Source organism: Oncorhynchus tshawytscha, linkage group LG03 (assembly GCF_018296145.1).
Source record: "Oncorhynchus tshawytscha isolate Ot180627B linkage group LG03, Otsh_v2.0, whole genome shotgun sequence".
NCBI lineage: Eukaryota > Metazoa > Chordata > Actinopteri > Salmoniformes > Salmonidae > Oncorhynchus > Oncorhynchus tshawytscha.
Window position 1 is genome coordinate 60,925,645 of NC_056431.1, and position 16,392 is coordinate 60,942,036.

The 16,392-nt window shown below is 41.9% G+C and overlaps 1 protein-coding gene across 2 annotated transcripts in view; it reads left to right on the top strand.

The window, feature by feature from the left end:
- Window positions 1–11,213, top strand: part of LOC112240724 (ganglioside-induced differentiation-associated protein 2) — a 33,999-nt gene extending 22,786 nt beyond the window's left edge. The window contains exons 12-14 of one of the 2 annotated variants that reach the window (XM_024408982.2): window positions 564–618; window positions 3,065–3,208; window positions 10,396–11,213. In XM_024408982.2, coding sequence (XP_024264750.1) covers window positions 564–618; window positions 3,065–3,208; window positions 10,396–10,416 — 220 coding nt within the window. In that variant the 3' untranslated portion in view covers window positions 10,417–11,213. Of the gene's footprint in view, window positions 1–563; window positions 619–3,064; window positions 3,209–10,073 lie in introns of both variants that reach the window. The other variant, XM_024408977.2, reaches the window with a different exon arrangement.
- The last annotated feature ends 5,179 nt before the right edge of the window (window positions 11,214–16,392 follow it).

Genomic DNA, 16,392 nt, shown 5'->3' on the forward strand with positions numbered 1-16,392 from the left:
CCATGGGCAAACTACCTGCCCTCCAGGACACCTACAGCAGTCAATGTCACAGGAAGGCCAAAAAGATCGAGAACAACAACCACCCTAGCCACTGCCTGTTCACCACGCTACCATCCAGAATTGGAGGTCAGTACATGTGAATCAAAGCTGGGACCGAGAGACTGGAAAAACAGCTTCTGTCTCAAGACCATCAGACTGTTAAACAGCCATCACTAACACAGAGGGGCTGCTGCCTATATACAGACTTGAAATCATTGGCCACTATTGAATGGATCATGAGTCACTTTAATAATGCCACTTGAGTAATGCAAGATATGTAAACATTATTAATCTCATATGTATATACTGTATTCTATTGCTTCTTGCCTATGCCCATCGGTCGTCGCTCATCCATATATGTTCATATTCTTACTCCATCCCTTTACTTAGATATTATTTCACTGTCGGAACTAGACGCACAAGCATTTTGCTACACTCACATTAACATTTGCTAACCATGTGTATGTGAAAAATAACATTTGAATTGATGTAGTTGATGTTTTTTGCTTTGTTTTATATTCTAGGTTTAAGAAGAACTTGAGGGCTTTCTACTTTGTACACCCCTCGTTTCGCTCCAAGGTAAAGTACAGTACCTCTCTTTTTCTGCTTCCCCAAACTCTGTTGTATGTATTTATACTACTGTGTGTAAAAGGCATTGCTGTAAAATTATTTACAGTGCATTCGGAAAGTATTCAGACCCCTTGACTTTTTCCACATTTTGTTACGTTACAGCCTTATTCTAAAATATATTCAATCATTTTTTCCCTCATCAATCCACACACAATGCCCCATAATGACAAAGCAAAATAGGTTTTTAGACATTTTTGCTAATGTATAACAAGTCTAACTGAAGTATCACATTTGCTTAAGTATTCAGACCCTATATTCAGTCATTTGTTGAAGCACCGTTGGCAGTGATTACAGCCTCAAGTCTTTTTGGGTGTGATGCTACAAGCTTGGCACACCTGTATTTGGAGAGTTTCTCCCATTCTTCTCTGCTGATCCTCTCAAGCTCTGCCAGGTTAGATGGGGTGAGTCACTGCACAGTTATTTTCAGGTCTCCAGAGATGTTCGATCTGGTTCAAGTCCGGGCTTTGGCTGGGCTACTCAAGGACATTCAGAGACTTGTCCCGAAGTAACTCCTGCGTTGTCTTGGCTGTGTGCTTAGGGTTGTTGTCCTGTTGAGAGGTGAACCGTTGCCCCAGTCTGAGATCCTGAGCACTCTGGAGCAGGTTTTCATCATGGATCTCTCTGTACTTTGCTATTTTCATCTATCCCTCGACCCTGACTAGTCTCCCAATCCCTGTTGCTGAAAACATCCCCACAGCTTGATGCTGCCACCGCTGTGCTTCATCGTAGGGATGGTCCCAGGTTTCTTCCAGATGTGACGCTTGGCATTGAGGCCAAAGAGTTCAATCTATGTTTCATCAGACCAGAGAATCTTGCTTCTCATTGTCTGAGAGTCCTTTAGGTGCCTTTTGGCAAAGTCCACGTGGGCTGTCATGTGCCTTACTGAGGAGTGGCTTCCGTCTGGCCACTCTACCATAAAGGCCTGATTGGTGGAGTGCTGCAGAGATGGTTGTCCTTCTGGAAGGTTCTCCCATCTTCACAGAGGAACTCTGGAACTCTGTCAGAGTGACCATCGGGTTTGTGGTCACCTCCCTGACCAAGGCCCTTCTCCTCCAATTTCTCAGTTTGGCCGGGCGGCCAGCTCTTGGAAGAGTCTTGGTGGTTCCAAACTTCTTCCATTTAAGAATGAGGGAAGCCACGGTGTTCTTGGACCTTCAATGCTGCAGAAATGTTTTGGTACTCTTCCCCAGATCTGTGCCTCGACACGATCCTGTCTCGGAGCTCTACAGACAATTCCTTCGACCTCATGGCTTAGTTTTTGCTCTGACATGCACTGTCAACTGTGGAACCTTATATAGACAGGTGGGTGCCTTTTCAAATCATGTCCAATCAATTGAAGTTACAGGTAGATTCCAGTCAACTTGTAGAAACATCTCAAAGATGATCAATGGAAACAGGACGCACCTGAGCTCAGTTTCGAGTCTCATAGCAAAGGGTCTGAATACTTATGTAAATAAGGTTATTAAGTTTTTCATTTTTAATACATTTGCTAATATTTCTAAACCAGTTTTCGCTTTTGTCATTATGGGTTATTGATAAGAATAAGGCTGTAATGTAGCAAAATGTGGAAAAAGTCAAGGGGTTTGAATACTTTCTGAATGCACTGTATACTACAGTGTCTACAGTTTATACTACAGTGTCTAAGGCATTGTTGGGATATGTACATATACTAGGGTTGGGGTCAATTTAATTTCAATTCAGGAAAGACTGAAATTCCAATTCTCTTCAATCACTTTAAATAATTTGGTTTATTTTCTGAATTGACTGGAATTTAAATGAAATTGACCCCAACCCCAGTATATACTGTACAAATACCTTGTAAATACAGTTTTTGTATTCAGTGTATATACACAATGCAACAATCTCTTTGGCTGCTTTGACACCACTGTGTTTTTAAAGCTCTGTCTAGTTCACAACCTATTTTGACCTAGAACTGCAGGACTCCACACACACACGGGTGCCCACAGCCCTTTTAGGTGGGACAAGGCTCACAGTGTAGCAATATTATAACTGGTGCATTTTAAGGATCCATGATCTTAGAGGAGTTGTGTGTATGACTGATGGGGCTAGGTTTTGTGGTAAATGGGTTTAAATGGTTTGGAATGGGAAGCAGAGCTACCAAAGAGCGGAGTGGAAGTTTATTGGCGATATTCAATCAAACCAAATAAGTGGATTTTTAGGGAGATGTAAATTAGTTTCAATAAACTAACACAGGAATGTTTCAGCCGAAACGCATCCATGCTTGGTAAACAAACCAGTATTACAATTGAGCCTTTAGGGCAGGTTTCCCAATCCCGACACAGGACTAACAAAGACCACACACACATTGTTGTTGCTATTTCCAGTATTACCAGTGTTTCCCGAATCTTATCATGTTCATTTCTCTGTGTGTCAGGTGTCCACCTGGTTCTTCACAAGATTCACTGTGTCAGGGATGAAAGAGAAAGTCCATCATGTAGAGACCCTCCAGCAGCTCTTCACCTGTATTCTGCCTGAACAGATAGACATCCCCCCCTTCATCCTGGAGTACGATGCACGGGTGAGGGCCTACAAACACCACTCTGTCTCTGTCTACTTTACTAGCCTTATTGACTTACATCTGCAGGGCTCCACACACAAACACACACACACACACACACACACACACACACACACACGTGGAAGCATTCAGAATTGTGGGTATGATGCATTCGGGAAAGTATTCAGACCCCTTCACTTTTTCCACATTTTGTTACGTTACAGCCTTATTCTAAAATGAATTAATAACATTTTGGGCCTCATCAATCTACACACAATACCCCATAATGACAAAGTGAAAATAGGTTTTTAGAAATCTTTGCAAATGTATAAAAAAAACGTTTAAAATACGACTTATTTATATAAGTATTCAGACACTCCGTTATGAGACTCCACTTGTTTCTACAACTTGATTGGAGTCCACCTGTGGTAAGTTCAATTGATTGGACATGATTTGGAAAGGCACACACCTGTCTATATAAGGTCCCACAGTTGATAAGTGCATGTCAGAGCAAAAACCAAGCCATGAGGTCGAAGGAATTGTCCATTGGCACAGATCAGGGGAAGGGTACCAAAACATTTCTGCAGCTCCCAAAGAACACCGTGGCTGCCATCATTCTTAAATGGAAAAAGTTTGGAACCACCAAGACTGTAAGGTAACAAAATGTTTAAAAAGTGAATGGGTCTGAATACCTTCCGAATGCACTGTATATTCCCACGTTGTATCAGATCCTAAGTGCTGCACTTGTGTGTTACGATTTAAAATGTAACTTATCTTCTTCAGACTATTTTTGTCAGGTTCAAAAGACACAATTGTCTGCAAAAAGAAACAGCAAACCGTTCTGCAAATATTTTTGAGTAAACCCAAGACCTGTAAAGAACTTAATGGTGATGGCAGTTTGGTCAATTTGTTGTAATGGGTGTGATCCATCACTGGAAATTTAAACGGGAATTGTTATTTAGTTGAATGTTAATTTAATTATTTATCCTGGGTTATTCCAAGGTTACTGGTCACAGAATCACAAAAATGTCATTAAATGGTTTCTAAATGTAGGTTTTTGTTTCTTAAAAAAGCAGTGAGGGTGGTTGATAAGCGATAGGAAGTTACTTTGGGCCTGCTCACTAAAAATAGTCCCTGAAAAAACATGAGGTGGGAAACACGGCTCTTTGGGAATTACCATGGGGAACACTACAGTTGGTTAATTCTACTGCAGGAGTGAGAGGTAGAGCAACCAACAGTGAGACAATGAAGTACAGCACTATGACAAATGACCAAAAGGTCATGACTCTATGAGGAGGACCTCTCATACCTTATCTAATGCCAAAGTTTTAATGCATAAAGTGGGTTCTCGTAAACAGCACATTGTCAGGACTGTGATGTTGTAGTAGTTTATCTTGCTTAGGGGCATTCCACTGTGTTCTATGGTTATATCCTTGACCTGAGTAATATGTATGCTATCATCTGGGCTGTTTTTACAATAGCCTGTAAACGGCATGCCCTTCGATAATATATTGTACTGTGTTTAAAATGAAGCCCTTACAACGACACTAAGTAGCTTGTTTATTTTGTCTTTCTCGCTACGTGGATATTGTTGTACCCATTGTTTTCCAGATGTTTTATTGAGACACAACACCCACTCTGACCTGTATCCATATAGGATGGATGTAAACACTTGACATTCCTGTTAGTATATTTACACAGGTCTGTGTGTTCTACTCAATTTGTCATCCAGAGTTATCAACCTTAATCAGATGCAAAGCAGAACTGAAAAGGAATGAGAGCAACACAATGGCTCTTATTTGATCTTGTGTTGACATAAGCCAGAGAGAGGGGAAACGATGCAATCGTTCCTTTTTTTTGTATTTTTTGGTTGTTGTTTAATTTGTAAGCTAGAGTGCTTGATTATGCTGATCTTTCTCTTGTCCTTGTTTTGCCTGGGTCGGTTGGGTTCGATTGTCCTTGTTTTGCCTGGGTCAGTTGGGTTCGATTGTCCTTGTTTTGCCTGGGTCTGTGTTGGCTTATACACTGCTCAAAAAAATAAAGAGAACACTTAAACAACACAATGTAACTCCAAGTCAATCACACTTCTGTGAAATCAAACTGTCCACTTAGGAAGCAACACTGATTTACAATAAATGTCACATGCTGTTGTGCAAATGGAATAGACAACAGGTGGAAATTCTAGGCAATTAGCAAGACATCCCCAATAAGGGAGTGGTTCTGCAGGTGGTGACCACAGACCACTTCTCAGTTCCTATGCTTCCTGGCTGATGTTTTGGTCCCACACAAGTGGCTCAGGTAGTGCAGCTCATCCAGGATGGAACATCAATGCGAGCTGTGGCAAGAAGGTTTACTGTGTCTGTCAGCGTAGTGTCCAGAGCATGGAGGCGCTACCGGGAGACAGGCCAGTACATCAGGAGATGTGGAGGAGGCCGTAGGAGGGGAACAACCCAGCAGCAGGACCGCTACCTCCGCCTTTGTGCAAGGAGGAGCAGGAGGAGCACTGCCAGAGCCCTGCAAAATGACCTCCAGCAGGCCACAAATGTGCATGTGTCTGCTCAAACGGTCAGAAACAGACTCCATGAGGGTGGTATGAGGGCCTGACATCCACAGGTGGGGGTTCTGCTTACAGTCCAACACCGTGCAGGATGTTTGGCATTTGCCAGAGAACACCAAGATTGGCAAATTCGCCACTGGCGCCCTGTGCTCTTCACAGATGAAAGCAGGTTCACACTGAGCACATGTGACAGAGTCTGGAGAAGCCGTGGAGAACGTTCTGCTGCCTGTAACATCCTCCAGCATGACCGGTTTGGCGGTGGGTCAGTCATGGTGTGGGGTCCTAAAACCCCTTGTGGGACCATATGCTGGTGCGGTTGGCCCTGGGTTCCTCCTAATGCAAGACAATGCTAGACCTCATGTGGCTGGAGTGTGTCAGTAGTTCCTGCAAGAGGAAGGCATTGATGCTATGGACTGTCCCGCCCGTTCCCCAGACCTGAATCCAATTGAGCACATCTGGTACATCATGTCTCGCTCCATCCACCAACGCCACGTTGCACCACAGACTGTCCAGGAGTTGGCGGATGCTTTAGTCCAGGTCTGGGAGGAGATCCCTCAGGAGACCTTCCGCCACCTCATCAGGAGCATGCCCAGGCGTTGTAGGGAGGTCATATAGGCACGTGGAGGCCACACACACTACTGAGCCTCATTTTGACTTGTTTTAAGGACATTACATCAAAGTTGGATCAGCCTGTAGTGTGGTTTTCCACTTTAATTTAGAGTGGGACTCCAAATCCAGACCTCCATGGGTGGATAAATTTAATGTCCATTGATCATTTTTGTGATTTTGTTGTCAGCACATTCAACTATGTAAAGAAAAAGGTATTTAATAAGAATATTTCATTCATTCAGATCTAGGATGTGTTATTTTAGTGTTCCCTTTATTTTTTTGAGCAGTGTATTTAGTAGGGAATGACTTTGAAGTGGAGGCTCCATTATGGATCTGACTGTGTTAGTTGAGTTGATGTTGCACTTCTTCTGGCTCTTAATGCTAACTATGGTAACTACCTCAGTCTCAACACCCTGACCTTGACTACCTGAAATGTTGTCCCCTCACTCACCTTGCCGATGAGTGCATCAGTATCTGCGTTCAACTGCAGAGCAGCTGGCATTATCCCTTCAAATGATCCAAGCGTTGGTCCCATTAGGATTTAGCCACAAGGCTGTGGACAGAGTATTATTATTATTGTGCACCAGCCTGTTTACCACTTTCTAAGGGAGAAAAACAGGAACAGTGAGATGTCTACCGTTACAATAATGTACCAGAAAAACACTGCCATTAAATTACTTTATCAGTGCAGGCTGGGGATGACCTAAAAATAGTGAAACATTAAAGTTATCCTTTTTAGATAACTATACTGATTTATACAAAACAAAGAACACCTGGTCTTTCCATAACATAGACTGACTAAGTGAATCCAGGTGAAAGCTATGTAAGGGATAGTCAACCAGGGGATATGCGTTCTATGGAAAAAAATGAATGACGTGGAAGGTGTGTTCCAAGTCACGCTAGAGTTGCATTATTTTCCAGAGAATGCATAGAGCCCCGAGTTGATTATCCCTTTTATACCATGGCTATAAATTAACACATTTGCCACTAGAAATGTGTTCAGTGTCCACTGGAGTATCTAGCAAGTTTACTAGATGGCTACAGTAGTGGTAAACAAACAGACCAACTAGTTTAGCTAACCATCAGTCCTGGAGTATCTAGCAAGTTTACTAGATGGCTACAGTAGTGGTAAACAAACAGACCAACTAGTTTAGCTAACCATCAAACCATCAGTCCTAGCTTGCCATTATGAAAATGGATTTCAACAATGCCAAAAATATTTTCAATTAGACTTTTGCTTTCAAAAGCAGCTACAACGTAGAACATGTAAGAATGAACTATAGCAATTGGATTCTACCACGCAAATATATTGTGCGTTATAGGGAATTATACAATGGGTGGATCTAATCCTGAATGCTGATTTGGTTAAAACCGCATTCCAGCCAGTGTCTATTCCACAAGTTGCCACCAGTTAAATCTTTGATATTAAAATGGCTATTTACTGTTTCCCATCTGATTGGCTGTCTCATCAAACCAGCCAGCCAATTTATAAAAAGCATCTAAATGTTATCTAACATTTCTTTTAGACTAACCTTTAGTTTTCAATAGCAGAGATTTGTAGTAACTTTGTCTCTGACATTTGCAACATTGTTTCAACATTGAAATTCGATCTCCAGCTGTCCCATACTAATGAATGTGTTGGGACGAGACAGAGGTGTCGGAATTGTAGGTGCCAGAATTGCAGCGCTGCTGGGTTTTTCACGCTCAACAGTTTCCTGTGTGTATCAAGAATGGTCCACTACCCAAAGGACACCCAGCCAACTTGACACAACTGTGGGAAGTGTTGGAGTCAACATGGGCCAGCATCCCTGTGGAATGCTTTCGACACCTAGTAGAGTCCATGCCCTGACAAATTGTGGGTGTTCTGAGGGGTGGGGGGGGGGTTATACTCGGTGTATATTCACATCACCAAATAACTGATTAAAACACACTGTTTTGAAAAGGTTTACAGTAGCTTTAACAGCTCCCTCTAAGGTAGCACCATGGTGTAGCCGGAGGATTGCTATTTTCCTTCCAACATATCAGAGCTCTTGCAGTATGAACTAACGTCATGTCCATCCAATCAAAATATCAGAGAATTAATCTAGTACTGAAAGCAAAAATTACAGCTAGCTAGCACTGCAGTGCATAAAGTGTGGTGAGTAGTTGACTGAGGGAGAAAGACAATAGTTGAACAGTTTAATAATTCAGGTGAAGCAACAGAGGGAGAGCTAGCAATATTTTGTTGTATATGTTTGTCTTCTTAGTTTACATTTCACATACTTAGCTAATGCAGCTAATTTAGCCTACTCGACAACCTGACTCGGAGAGGAATGTTTTTTTATGGTAGCTAGCTGGCTAAGGCTATCCAACACCGCAACTCTTCCAAGTCAAGGTTCGCTTTCAGTTTTATTTATTTATTGCCACCGTGGCCCGACTGTGTAACTGCTTGCTGTACACTGTACTGTGTGATTGTACACATGGATTGGATAGTGGGTTTACTAATGTGTTAATTCCAGTTTGTTGACTTTAATGATAATATGGTGACAACTATGTAGGCTGTGTAGCAATTAACGTTTATGGTATGAAGGTTTTGCTTGGAGAGGTTTTTGTGCCTGGTTACAGGCAGCTGTTCTGTTATGTACTGAAGTCCACAAGCGATGAGAGGGGGAGAGTGCATAGACGCGAGAAGGAATTATACAATGAGCAGAGTGATGAATGCTGTATGTGGCTGCTATGAAAGTGAACTGTGGGTGATCAGGGGTTTATTCATTCTGCTGATTATGTTGGAAAATGTTTCTTAAATGGAAGCAAATGAAACGAGGAGGGACCTACCTGAATTTGTCGCAAAAACGATTGTTTTGTTTGGACTAATGATTACACACCAGATCATATAGATGCAGGCAAGAGTGTGCAAGGCGGTAGGGTAACCTAGTGGTTTGGTTAGAGCGTTGGACTAGTAACCGGAAGGTTGCACGTTCAAACCCCCGAGCTGACAAGGTACAAATCTGTCGTTCTGCCCCTGAACAGGCAGTAAACCCACTGTTCCCAGGCCGTCATTGAAAATAAATAAGAATTTGTTCTTAACTGACTTGCCTAGTTAAATAAAGGTAAAATAAATTGAATGTTTGTCACCTTGATTACTCCAATTTGTCTCGATCTGTGCACCTACGTTATAAACTTTCATTTGTAGACTAGGTTGTAGCAACCTCATGATGGGTATAGGGCAAATTCAAGTATCATGCTGTAGCCTAAACCTATTGACGTTACTTTGAGATGGGTGAATGGAATATGAATGACAGTTATCCAATATGCTGTAATAGAAATAAGGCCATGCTCATAAAAAAAATGAATCCTCCCTAATGTTGAACGGCACCAACCGCCACTGGAAGGGTTGTTTACGCCATAGTCATTCCTATCCAGAGACATTTAGTTGGAATGTGCCAGTTGTATATTTTTTCAGGTTTGTGTTCTACTCAAAACTCCATTTGTCACTGGAGTTATCTAACTAAATCAGAGGCAAACCAGGTCTACAAATGGATGAGAGAATTATACTATGGCTCTCTAATATCTTTCCTTATGCTTTCATTGCCTTTTTTGGTAACATCTTTGGATTTTGCAGTCAAAATGCTTTCGGCCGACTACTGCACACACACAGTGCTGTGTGTAACCTGATAGAAAAACGTCTAACCTCATAATGACAATACCCTGTTCTGTATGTGTTGTCCCTGTGTATTTTAGGTGAATGGGGCTTACCGCCCCGCCCACTCCTCCAGCCTATGAATGGACCAATCAGAACTCTGACTGAGATCAAAGGCCAAGGACTATTTTAGACTCACTTTATCTACTGTCACATAACTGGCTCCACTTCCTGGTTCTGACCAGCAGGAACTGTGGTTTAGCTCCTTTACCAGATTATAAGACACCCAGGGCCTCAGTGGGCCTAGGTGGACTTTTGAGTTGATTTTGCTCTGCCTGGGACCTCACAAGGACAGTATGATGGACGTTGACACTCTCTGAGAAGCCTGGATACTAATGAACCTAGGATTATGTTTTTTATTAGCAGTGCGATACAATCAGATGACAGACAGATTGACGGACAGACGAATGGGTCTCTCTGTGACGGAGCCTGTGTGAACTCGCCAACCTATCCCAGGACACACTGGTGGCCTGTCTTAAAATCCTGCCTGTGTGTGTGAGAACGCGGAGAGACATCACTCATGTTTCAAATGTTTTATTTTTGCACAACTTCACCAAATGGTAGGTGGAAGGTTATGTGTTCACAATCACAAGCTGCTTAATTGTGAAGTTGTTTTTAGGTGTCCCAGAACCTAGTGTCCACACTATCCCTTTCCATCTACTCTGTTTCTTATTTACGCACACAGTTGAAATCATTTATCAAGTTTATGGAAACTAGAATGTGCCTCACATGAAACACAATGATACCGTAAACATAATTATACTACATTCAAACCTACTGCTTTTTTCTGAATACCAAATAAACTTTGTGTTAGCCATGCAGTCAGATTCTTCATATGTATGTTAACTTGATTTCTCCTTTGTTATCTACTCTGTTTATATTGTGCTATTATTTCAATGTATACCAGCTTTGCTCTTCTGTCATTGAACGCACATGCTTTCTTGAGACATGTTAGTGAATAAAAGACTGTATTGAGAGCCACATATTGTATAGGCTATACAGTAGTTCATGGTTGAGTATCAGCTGAAGTTAGTCTTGTTTTAGTGGTCCATAGAGAAAGGATGTAGTCATCCGAGATTTGAGCTGCGTCTCGATACATTCTGTCTCAATACATTCTTTGCCAAGATGTAGAGTTTTTAATTCAGGTAAAGATGTGAAAATAAACAGTCGTACCATTGTGACTTCTGCTGTCCTTGTTGCATGTTTTTCTGTGAGGGGGGGGGGTGCGCTTTGGGAAATACACCCATATATTTTGTGCACTTTGATTGAACTGTTGTTGAGCCAGTTCCTTCTGATATAAAGCCAAGGGTCAGTTATGCCCCCCATGTCTCACCCTAACCTGTCAGCACAATAACTTGTCATTAATCACAACAAGGAACAATACAAATACTTTGTCAAGATTTGTGTTCAGTGTAGGATTGTTGGGTCTAGTAATTCAGTTTGAGAACATGTATGAACATACTATACTTCAATATATGACTAACAGTTATTCAAGTCCATGCTGAAAAATAAGTTATATCAAACTGTGTTATGGAAATCTTCTGTGCTGGGGCCCCACAATCCTGTAAGAACGGGATAAATGGAGAGACAAGGCGATATATAAGCAGTGGCGGGATAAACAGCAGGTGTTTCACACAGAATCACTTTTTCTACCTCTGTCTTCCACAGAAGAGAGCGGTCTCTTCCAGGAAGCTGTGACGTGGTCTCACTCTGATTTAAAACCTGTCCTCTCGCCTCTCACCCTGTCCTTCTACCTGCCCTCTCCATAACCCTCAATCCATCCTTCACCACATCCCTCCTTTATCATGTATCTTTTTTTAATCCATTTAATAATCAAAGCCAAATTATAGCTTTGGATGGAGTTGAAGATGGAGAGAGGAAGGGAGGGATGGAATGATGAGAGGGGGTAAATCCATCATCCACAGACCTCCCTCTGATCGAGGGATTAGTTGGCTACAATGGTGTGGTGGACACAGCGACACACACACCTGGCCATCTTTCGCTCTGCTCTCCACAGTGGAGTGGGTTAGCGAGAGGTCAGGCAGCAGGATCTACAGTGTTACACTAATAGGGATTAAGAGACAGACATGCTCTTTTAGTTTCTGATCACAGAAAGTGTGTTCTGTTTATGGCTTTCAGTTGAACTGATTTTTGCCATACTGGAGGATGAAGAAGGCTAAGGTCCGAAGCACGTCCTTTAGAGTGCTGCCCACTCCATTCTCTATGTAGCTGTTGATGACCACTGAGTAAAGGTCTTCAGACCCAATGGACGCCCTGTTATGTGGATGCAATCAGGATTGTCAATGATCACCATGTGCCTGAGTCCATTACATCTTACGATCTTTGATGATGGATTTATACAGACTCCACTGAATAGACCAAACATGACTTCACAATGACCCCATATACACAATGTCCATATCAGTAATTACTTAGTTATACACGCTCAGGAGAATAGCCTTTGAACAGATCACCATCAAACCACAATTCTGTAGTACACAGAGTGGATGGGACCTACAAGTGACCTTGGCCTTGATTGTAAAGTATGTAGTCAAAGACTCGCCATTGCACATTTCTGTCCATGAGCGCAGCCAAGAATTACTCCTCTGAAATATTTGCACTGTTTCATGTTGGAGACACACACAAACACTGACTAATGTTACTTTAACAACCCATTCATCAAAGATTGTCTGCTATAGAAAGAAAGAGAGCCAGAGAGAGAGAGGAGAAATACCCAGTACAGAATCAACCCTTTTTGAATGGAATCTCATGGAATTGGCCTCTGGGAGCAACACAGCAAATGCCTACATAATTAATTCAATCTCCTAAAATAATTAGGCAACCGTATTGGTCAAGTCAACCAGTATTTAAAAGAAATGACGTATGGCTGTGAGCTTATCTTTTAAAGCAGTACCAGGTTACTTTCAGAAGAACTTTGTCGTAGCTAGTTGCTAGTTGGCTACTGGCGTTTTAGAAGACTGTCTCCTTGTCTGACAAACAGAGCTGTATCTCTGACACTTTCCACCACAGGTGCAAAAGGCTGACAAAGGCAGATGCAGTGGACATGCAAAAAAACCTGGAAAAACAGCAGATATGTCTAGCTTAAACTGATTCATTTGGATGGGTATTTTATTATTATGTTACGGGTGCGAATATGCTCTTAAGGATTTAGCACACACAGTCAGTACAGGGTAAAGGACAGAAGAATATGAGGATTGTCACAGTACCAAGAATTAAGCCTGCGTTATGTCACATCCATCCATTAGGCCTGTTCTTTATTCTAGCATCACTCCATGGCTCTGGTTGATGCTGGAGAAATATGTTTGTCTGAGGCAGAGAAAGAGAAATAACATATTTCTTATTTGCCTGGAAGAGCATCAAACGTGTTGATAGGAGCCTGTTTCAAACTTTTATCCAAGAGGTAATGGGAACAGGATGTTGGAGAATGAACAGTATGGTGGGCCACGCTCATATCCAACATCACATGCCCTCGCAGAGGGATATCGATAGACACACACGCACAGTCAAAAGTTTGGACACACCTACTCATTCAAGGGTTTTTCTTTATTTTTACTATTTTCTACATTGTAGAATAATAGTGAAGACATTAAAACTATCGTAATGGTTCCTCTTTCACCCCAGCTGCCAAACTAACCCTGATTAAGATGACCATCCTACCCATGCTAGATTACGGAGACATAATTTATAGATCAGCAGGTAAGGATACTCTCGAGCGGCTAGATGTTCTTTACCGTTTGGCCATCAGATTTGCCACCAATGCTCCTTATAGGACACATCATTGCACTCTATACTCCTCTGTAAACTGGTCATCTCTGTATACCCGTCACAAGACCCACTGGTTGATGCTTATTTATAAAACCCTCTTAGGCCTCACTCCCCCTATCTGAGATATCTACTGCAGCCCTCATCCTCCACTTACAACACCTGTTCTGCCAGTCACATTATGTTAAAGGTCCCCAAATCTCACACATCCCTGGGTTGCTCGTCTTTTCAGTTCACTGCAGCTAGTTACTGGAACGAGCTACAACAAACACTCAAACCTGACAGTTTTATCTCAATCTCTTCATTCAAAGACTCAGTCATGGATACTCTTACTGACAGTTGTGGCTGCTTTGCTTGATGTACTGTTGTCTCTACCTTGCCCTTTGTGCTGTTGTCTGTGCCCAATAATGTTTGTACCATGTTTTGTGCTGCTGCCATGTGTTGCTACCATGTTGTTGTCATGTTGTGTTGCTACCATGCTATGTTGTCATGTGTTGTTGACTTAGCTCTGTCTTTATGTAGTGTTGTGTTGTCTCTCTTGTCGTTATGTGTGTTTTGTACTATATTTTTATTTTTTATTTTAATCCCAGCACCCGTCCCTGCAGGAGGTCTTTTGCCTTTTGGTAGACAGTCATTGTAAATAAGAATTTGTTCTTAACTGACTTGCCGAGTTAAATAAAAATAAATAAATAAATAATATATTTTAGATTCATCGAAGTAGCCACTCTTTGCCTTGATGACAGCTTTGCACACTCTTGGCATTCTCTTAACCAGCTTCACCTGAAATGCTTTTTCAACAGTTACCTCATATGCTGAGCACTTGTTACTGCTGCTTTTTCTTCACTCTGTGGTCCAATTCATCCCAAACCATCTCAATAGGGTTGAGGTCGGGTGATTGTGGAAGCCAGGTCATCTGATGCAGCACTCCATCACTCTCCTTCTTGGGTCATTGTCCTGTTGAAAAACAAACGATAGCCCCACGCAAACCAGGTGGGAGAGCAGAATTCTGTGGTAGCCATGCTGGTTAAGCATGCCTTAAATTCTAAATAAATAATAAATCACCAGCAAAGCACCCCCACACCTCCTAAAGGCTTCACGGTGGGAACCACACATGCGGAGATCATCCGCTCACCTACTCTGCGTCCCACAAAGACACGGCGGTTGGAACCAAAAATCTCAAATTTGGACTCATCAGACCAAAACACAGATTTCCACCGGTCTAATGTCCATTGCTCGTGTTTCTTGGAACAAGCCAGTCTTCTTCTTATTGGTGTCCTTTTAGTAGTGGGTTATTTGCAGCAATTCGACCATGAAGGTCTGATTCTGAACAGTTGATGGTTGAGATGTTTCTGTTACTTGGAACTCTGTGAAGCATTTATTTGGGCTGCAATCTGAGGTGCAGTTAATTTGCCAATTTGTAAAGCTGGTAACTTTAATGAACATATCCTCTGCAGCAGAGGTAACTCTGGGTCTTCCTTTCCTGTGGCGGTCCTCATGAGAGCCAGTTTCATCATAGTGCTTCATGGTTTTTGCGACTGCACTTGATGAAACTTGACATTTTCCGTATTGACTGACCTTCATGTCTTAACGTAATGATGGACTGATGTTTCTCGTTGCTTATTTGAGCTGTTATTGCCATTATATGGACTTAGCCGTATTTTGGAAAAACACCATCTTCTGTATATCCCCCCTACCTTGTCACAACACAACTGATTGGCTCAAACTCATTAAGAAGGAAAGAAATTCCACAAATTAACTTTTAGGTGACTACCTCATGAAGCTGGTTGAGAGAATGCCAAGAGTGTGGAAAGCTGTCATCAAGGCAAAGTGTGGCTACTTTGAAGAATCTCAAATATATTTGGATTTGTTTAACACTTTTTTTGGTTACTACATGATTCCATATGTTATTTCATAATTTATTCTACAATGTAGGAAAAATAAAGAAAAACCCTTGAGTGAGTAGGTGTCCAAACTTTTGACTGGTACTGTATGTAAAAGTAATTGTTAGGAATACACAGATCATATGCATTTTCTATACTCAAATACACTGAGTACACAAACTAATAGGAACACTTGCTCTTTCCATGACATAGACTTACCAGTTGAATCCAAGTGAAAGCTATGATCCCTTATTGATGTCACTTGTTAAATCCACTTCAATCAGTGTAGATGAGAGGAGACAGGTTAAAGAAGGATTTTTAAGACATTTGATACATGCATGTGTGCCAAAATGTAAGTGTCTATGAACAGTTTACGGTACTGTAGTAGGTGTCAGGCGCACCTGTTTGAGTGTGTCAAGAACTGCAACTCTGCTGGGTTTTTCACTCTCAACAGTTTCCCGTGTGTATCAAGAATGGTCCACCACCCAAAGGACATCCAGCCAACTTGACACAACTGTGAGACAACTGTGAGAATCATTGGAGTCAACATGGGCCAGCATCCCTGTGGAACGCTTTCAACACCTTGTGGAGACCATGCCCCGATGAATTGAGGCTGTTCTGAGTGCAAAAGGGGGTAAAACTCACTATTAAGAAGGTGTTACTAATGTTTTGTACACTCTGTGTATATATGGAAGAG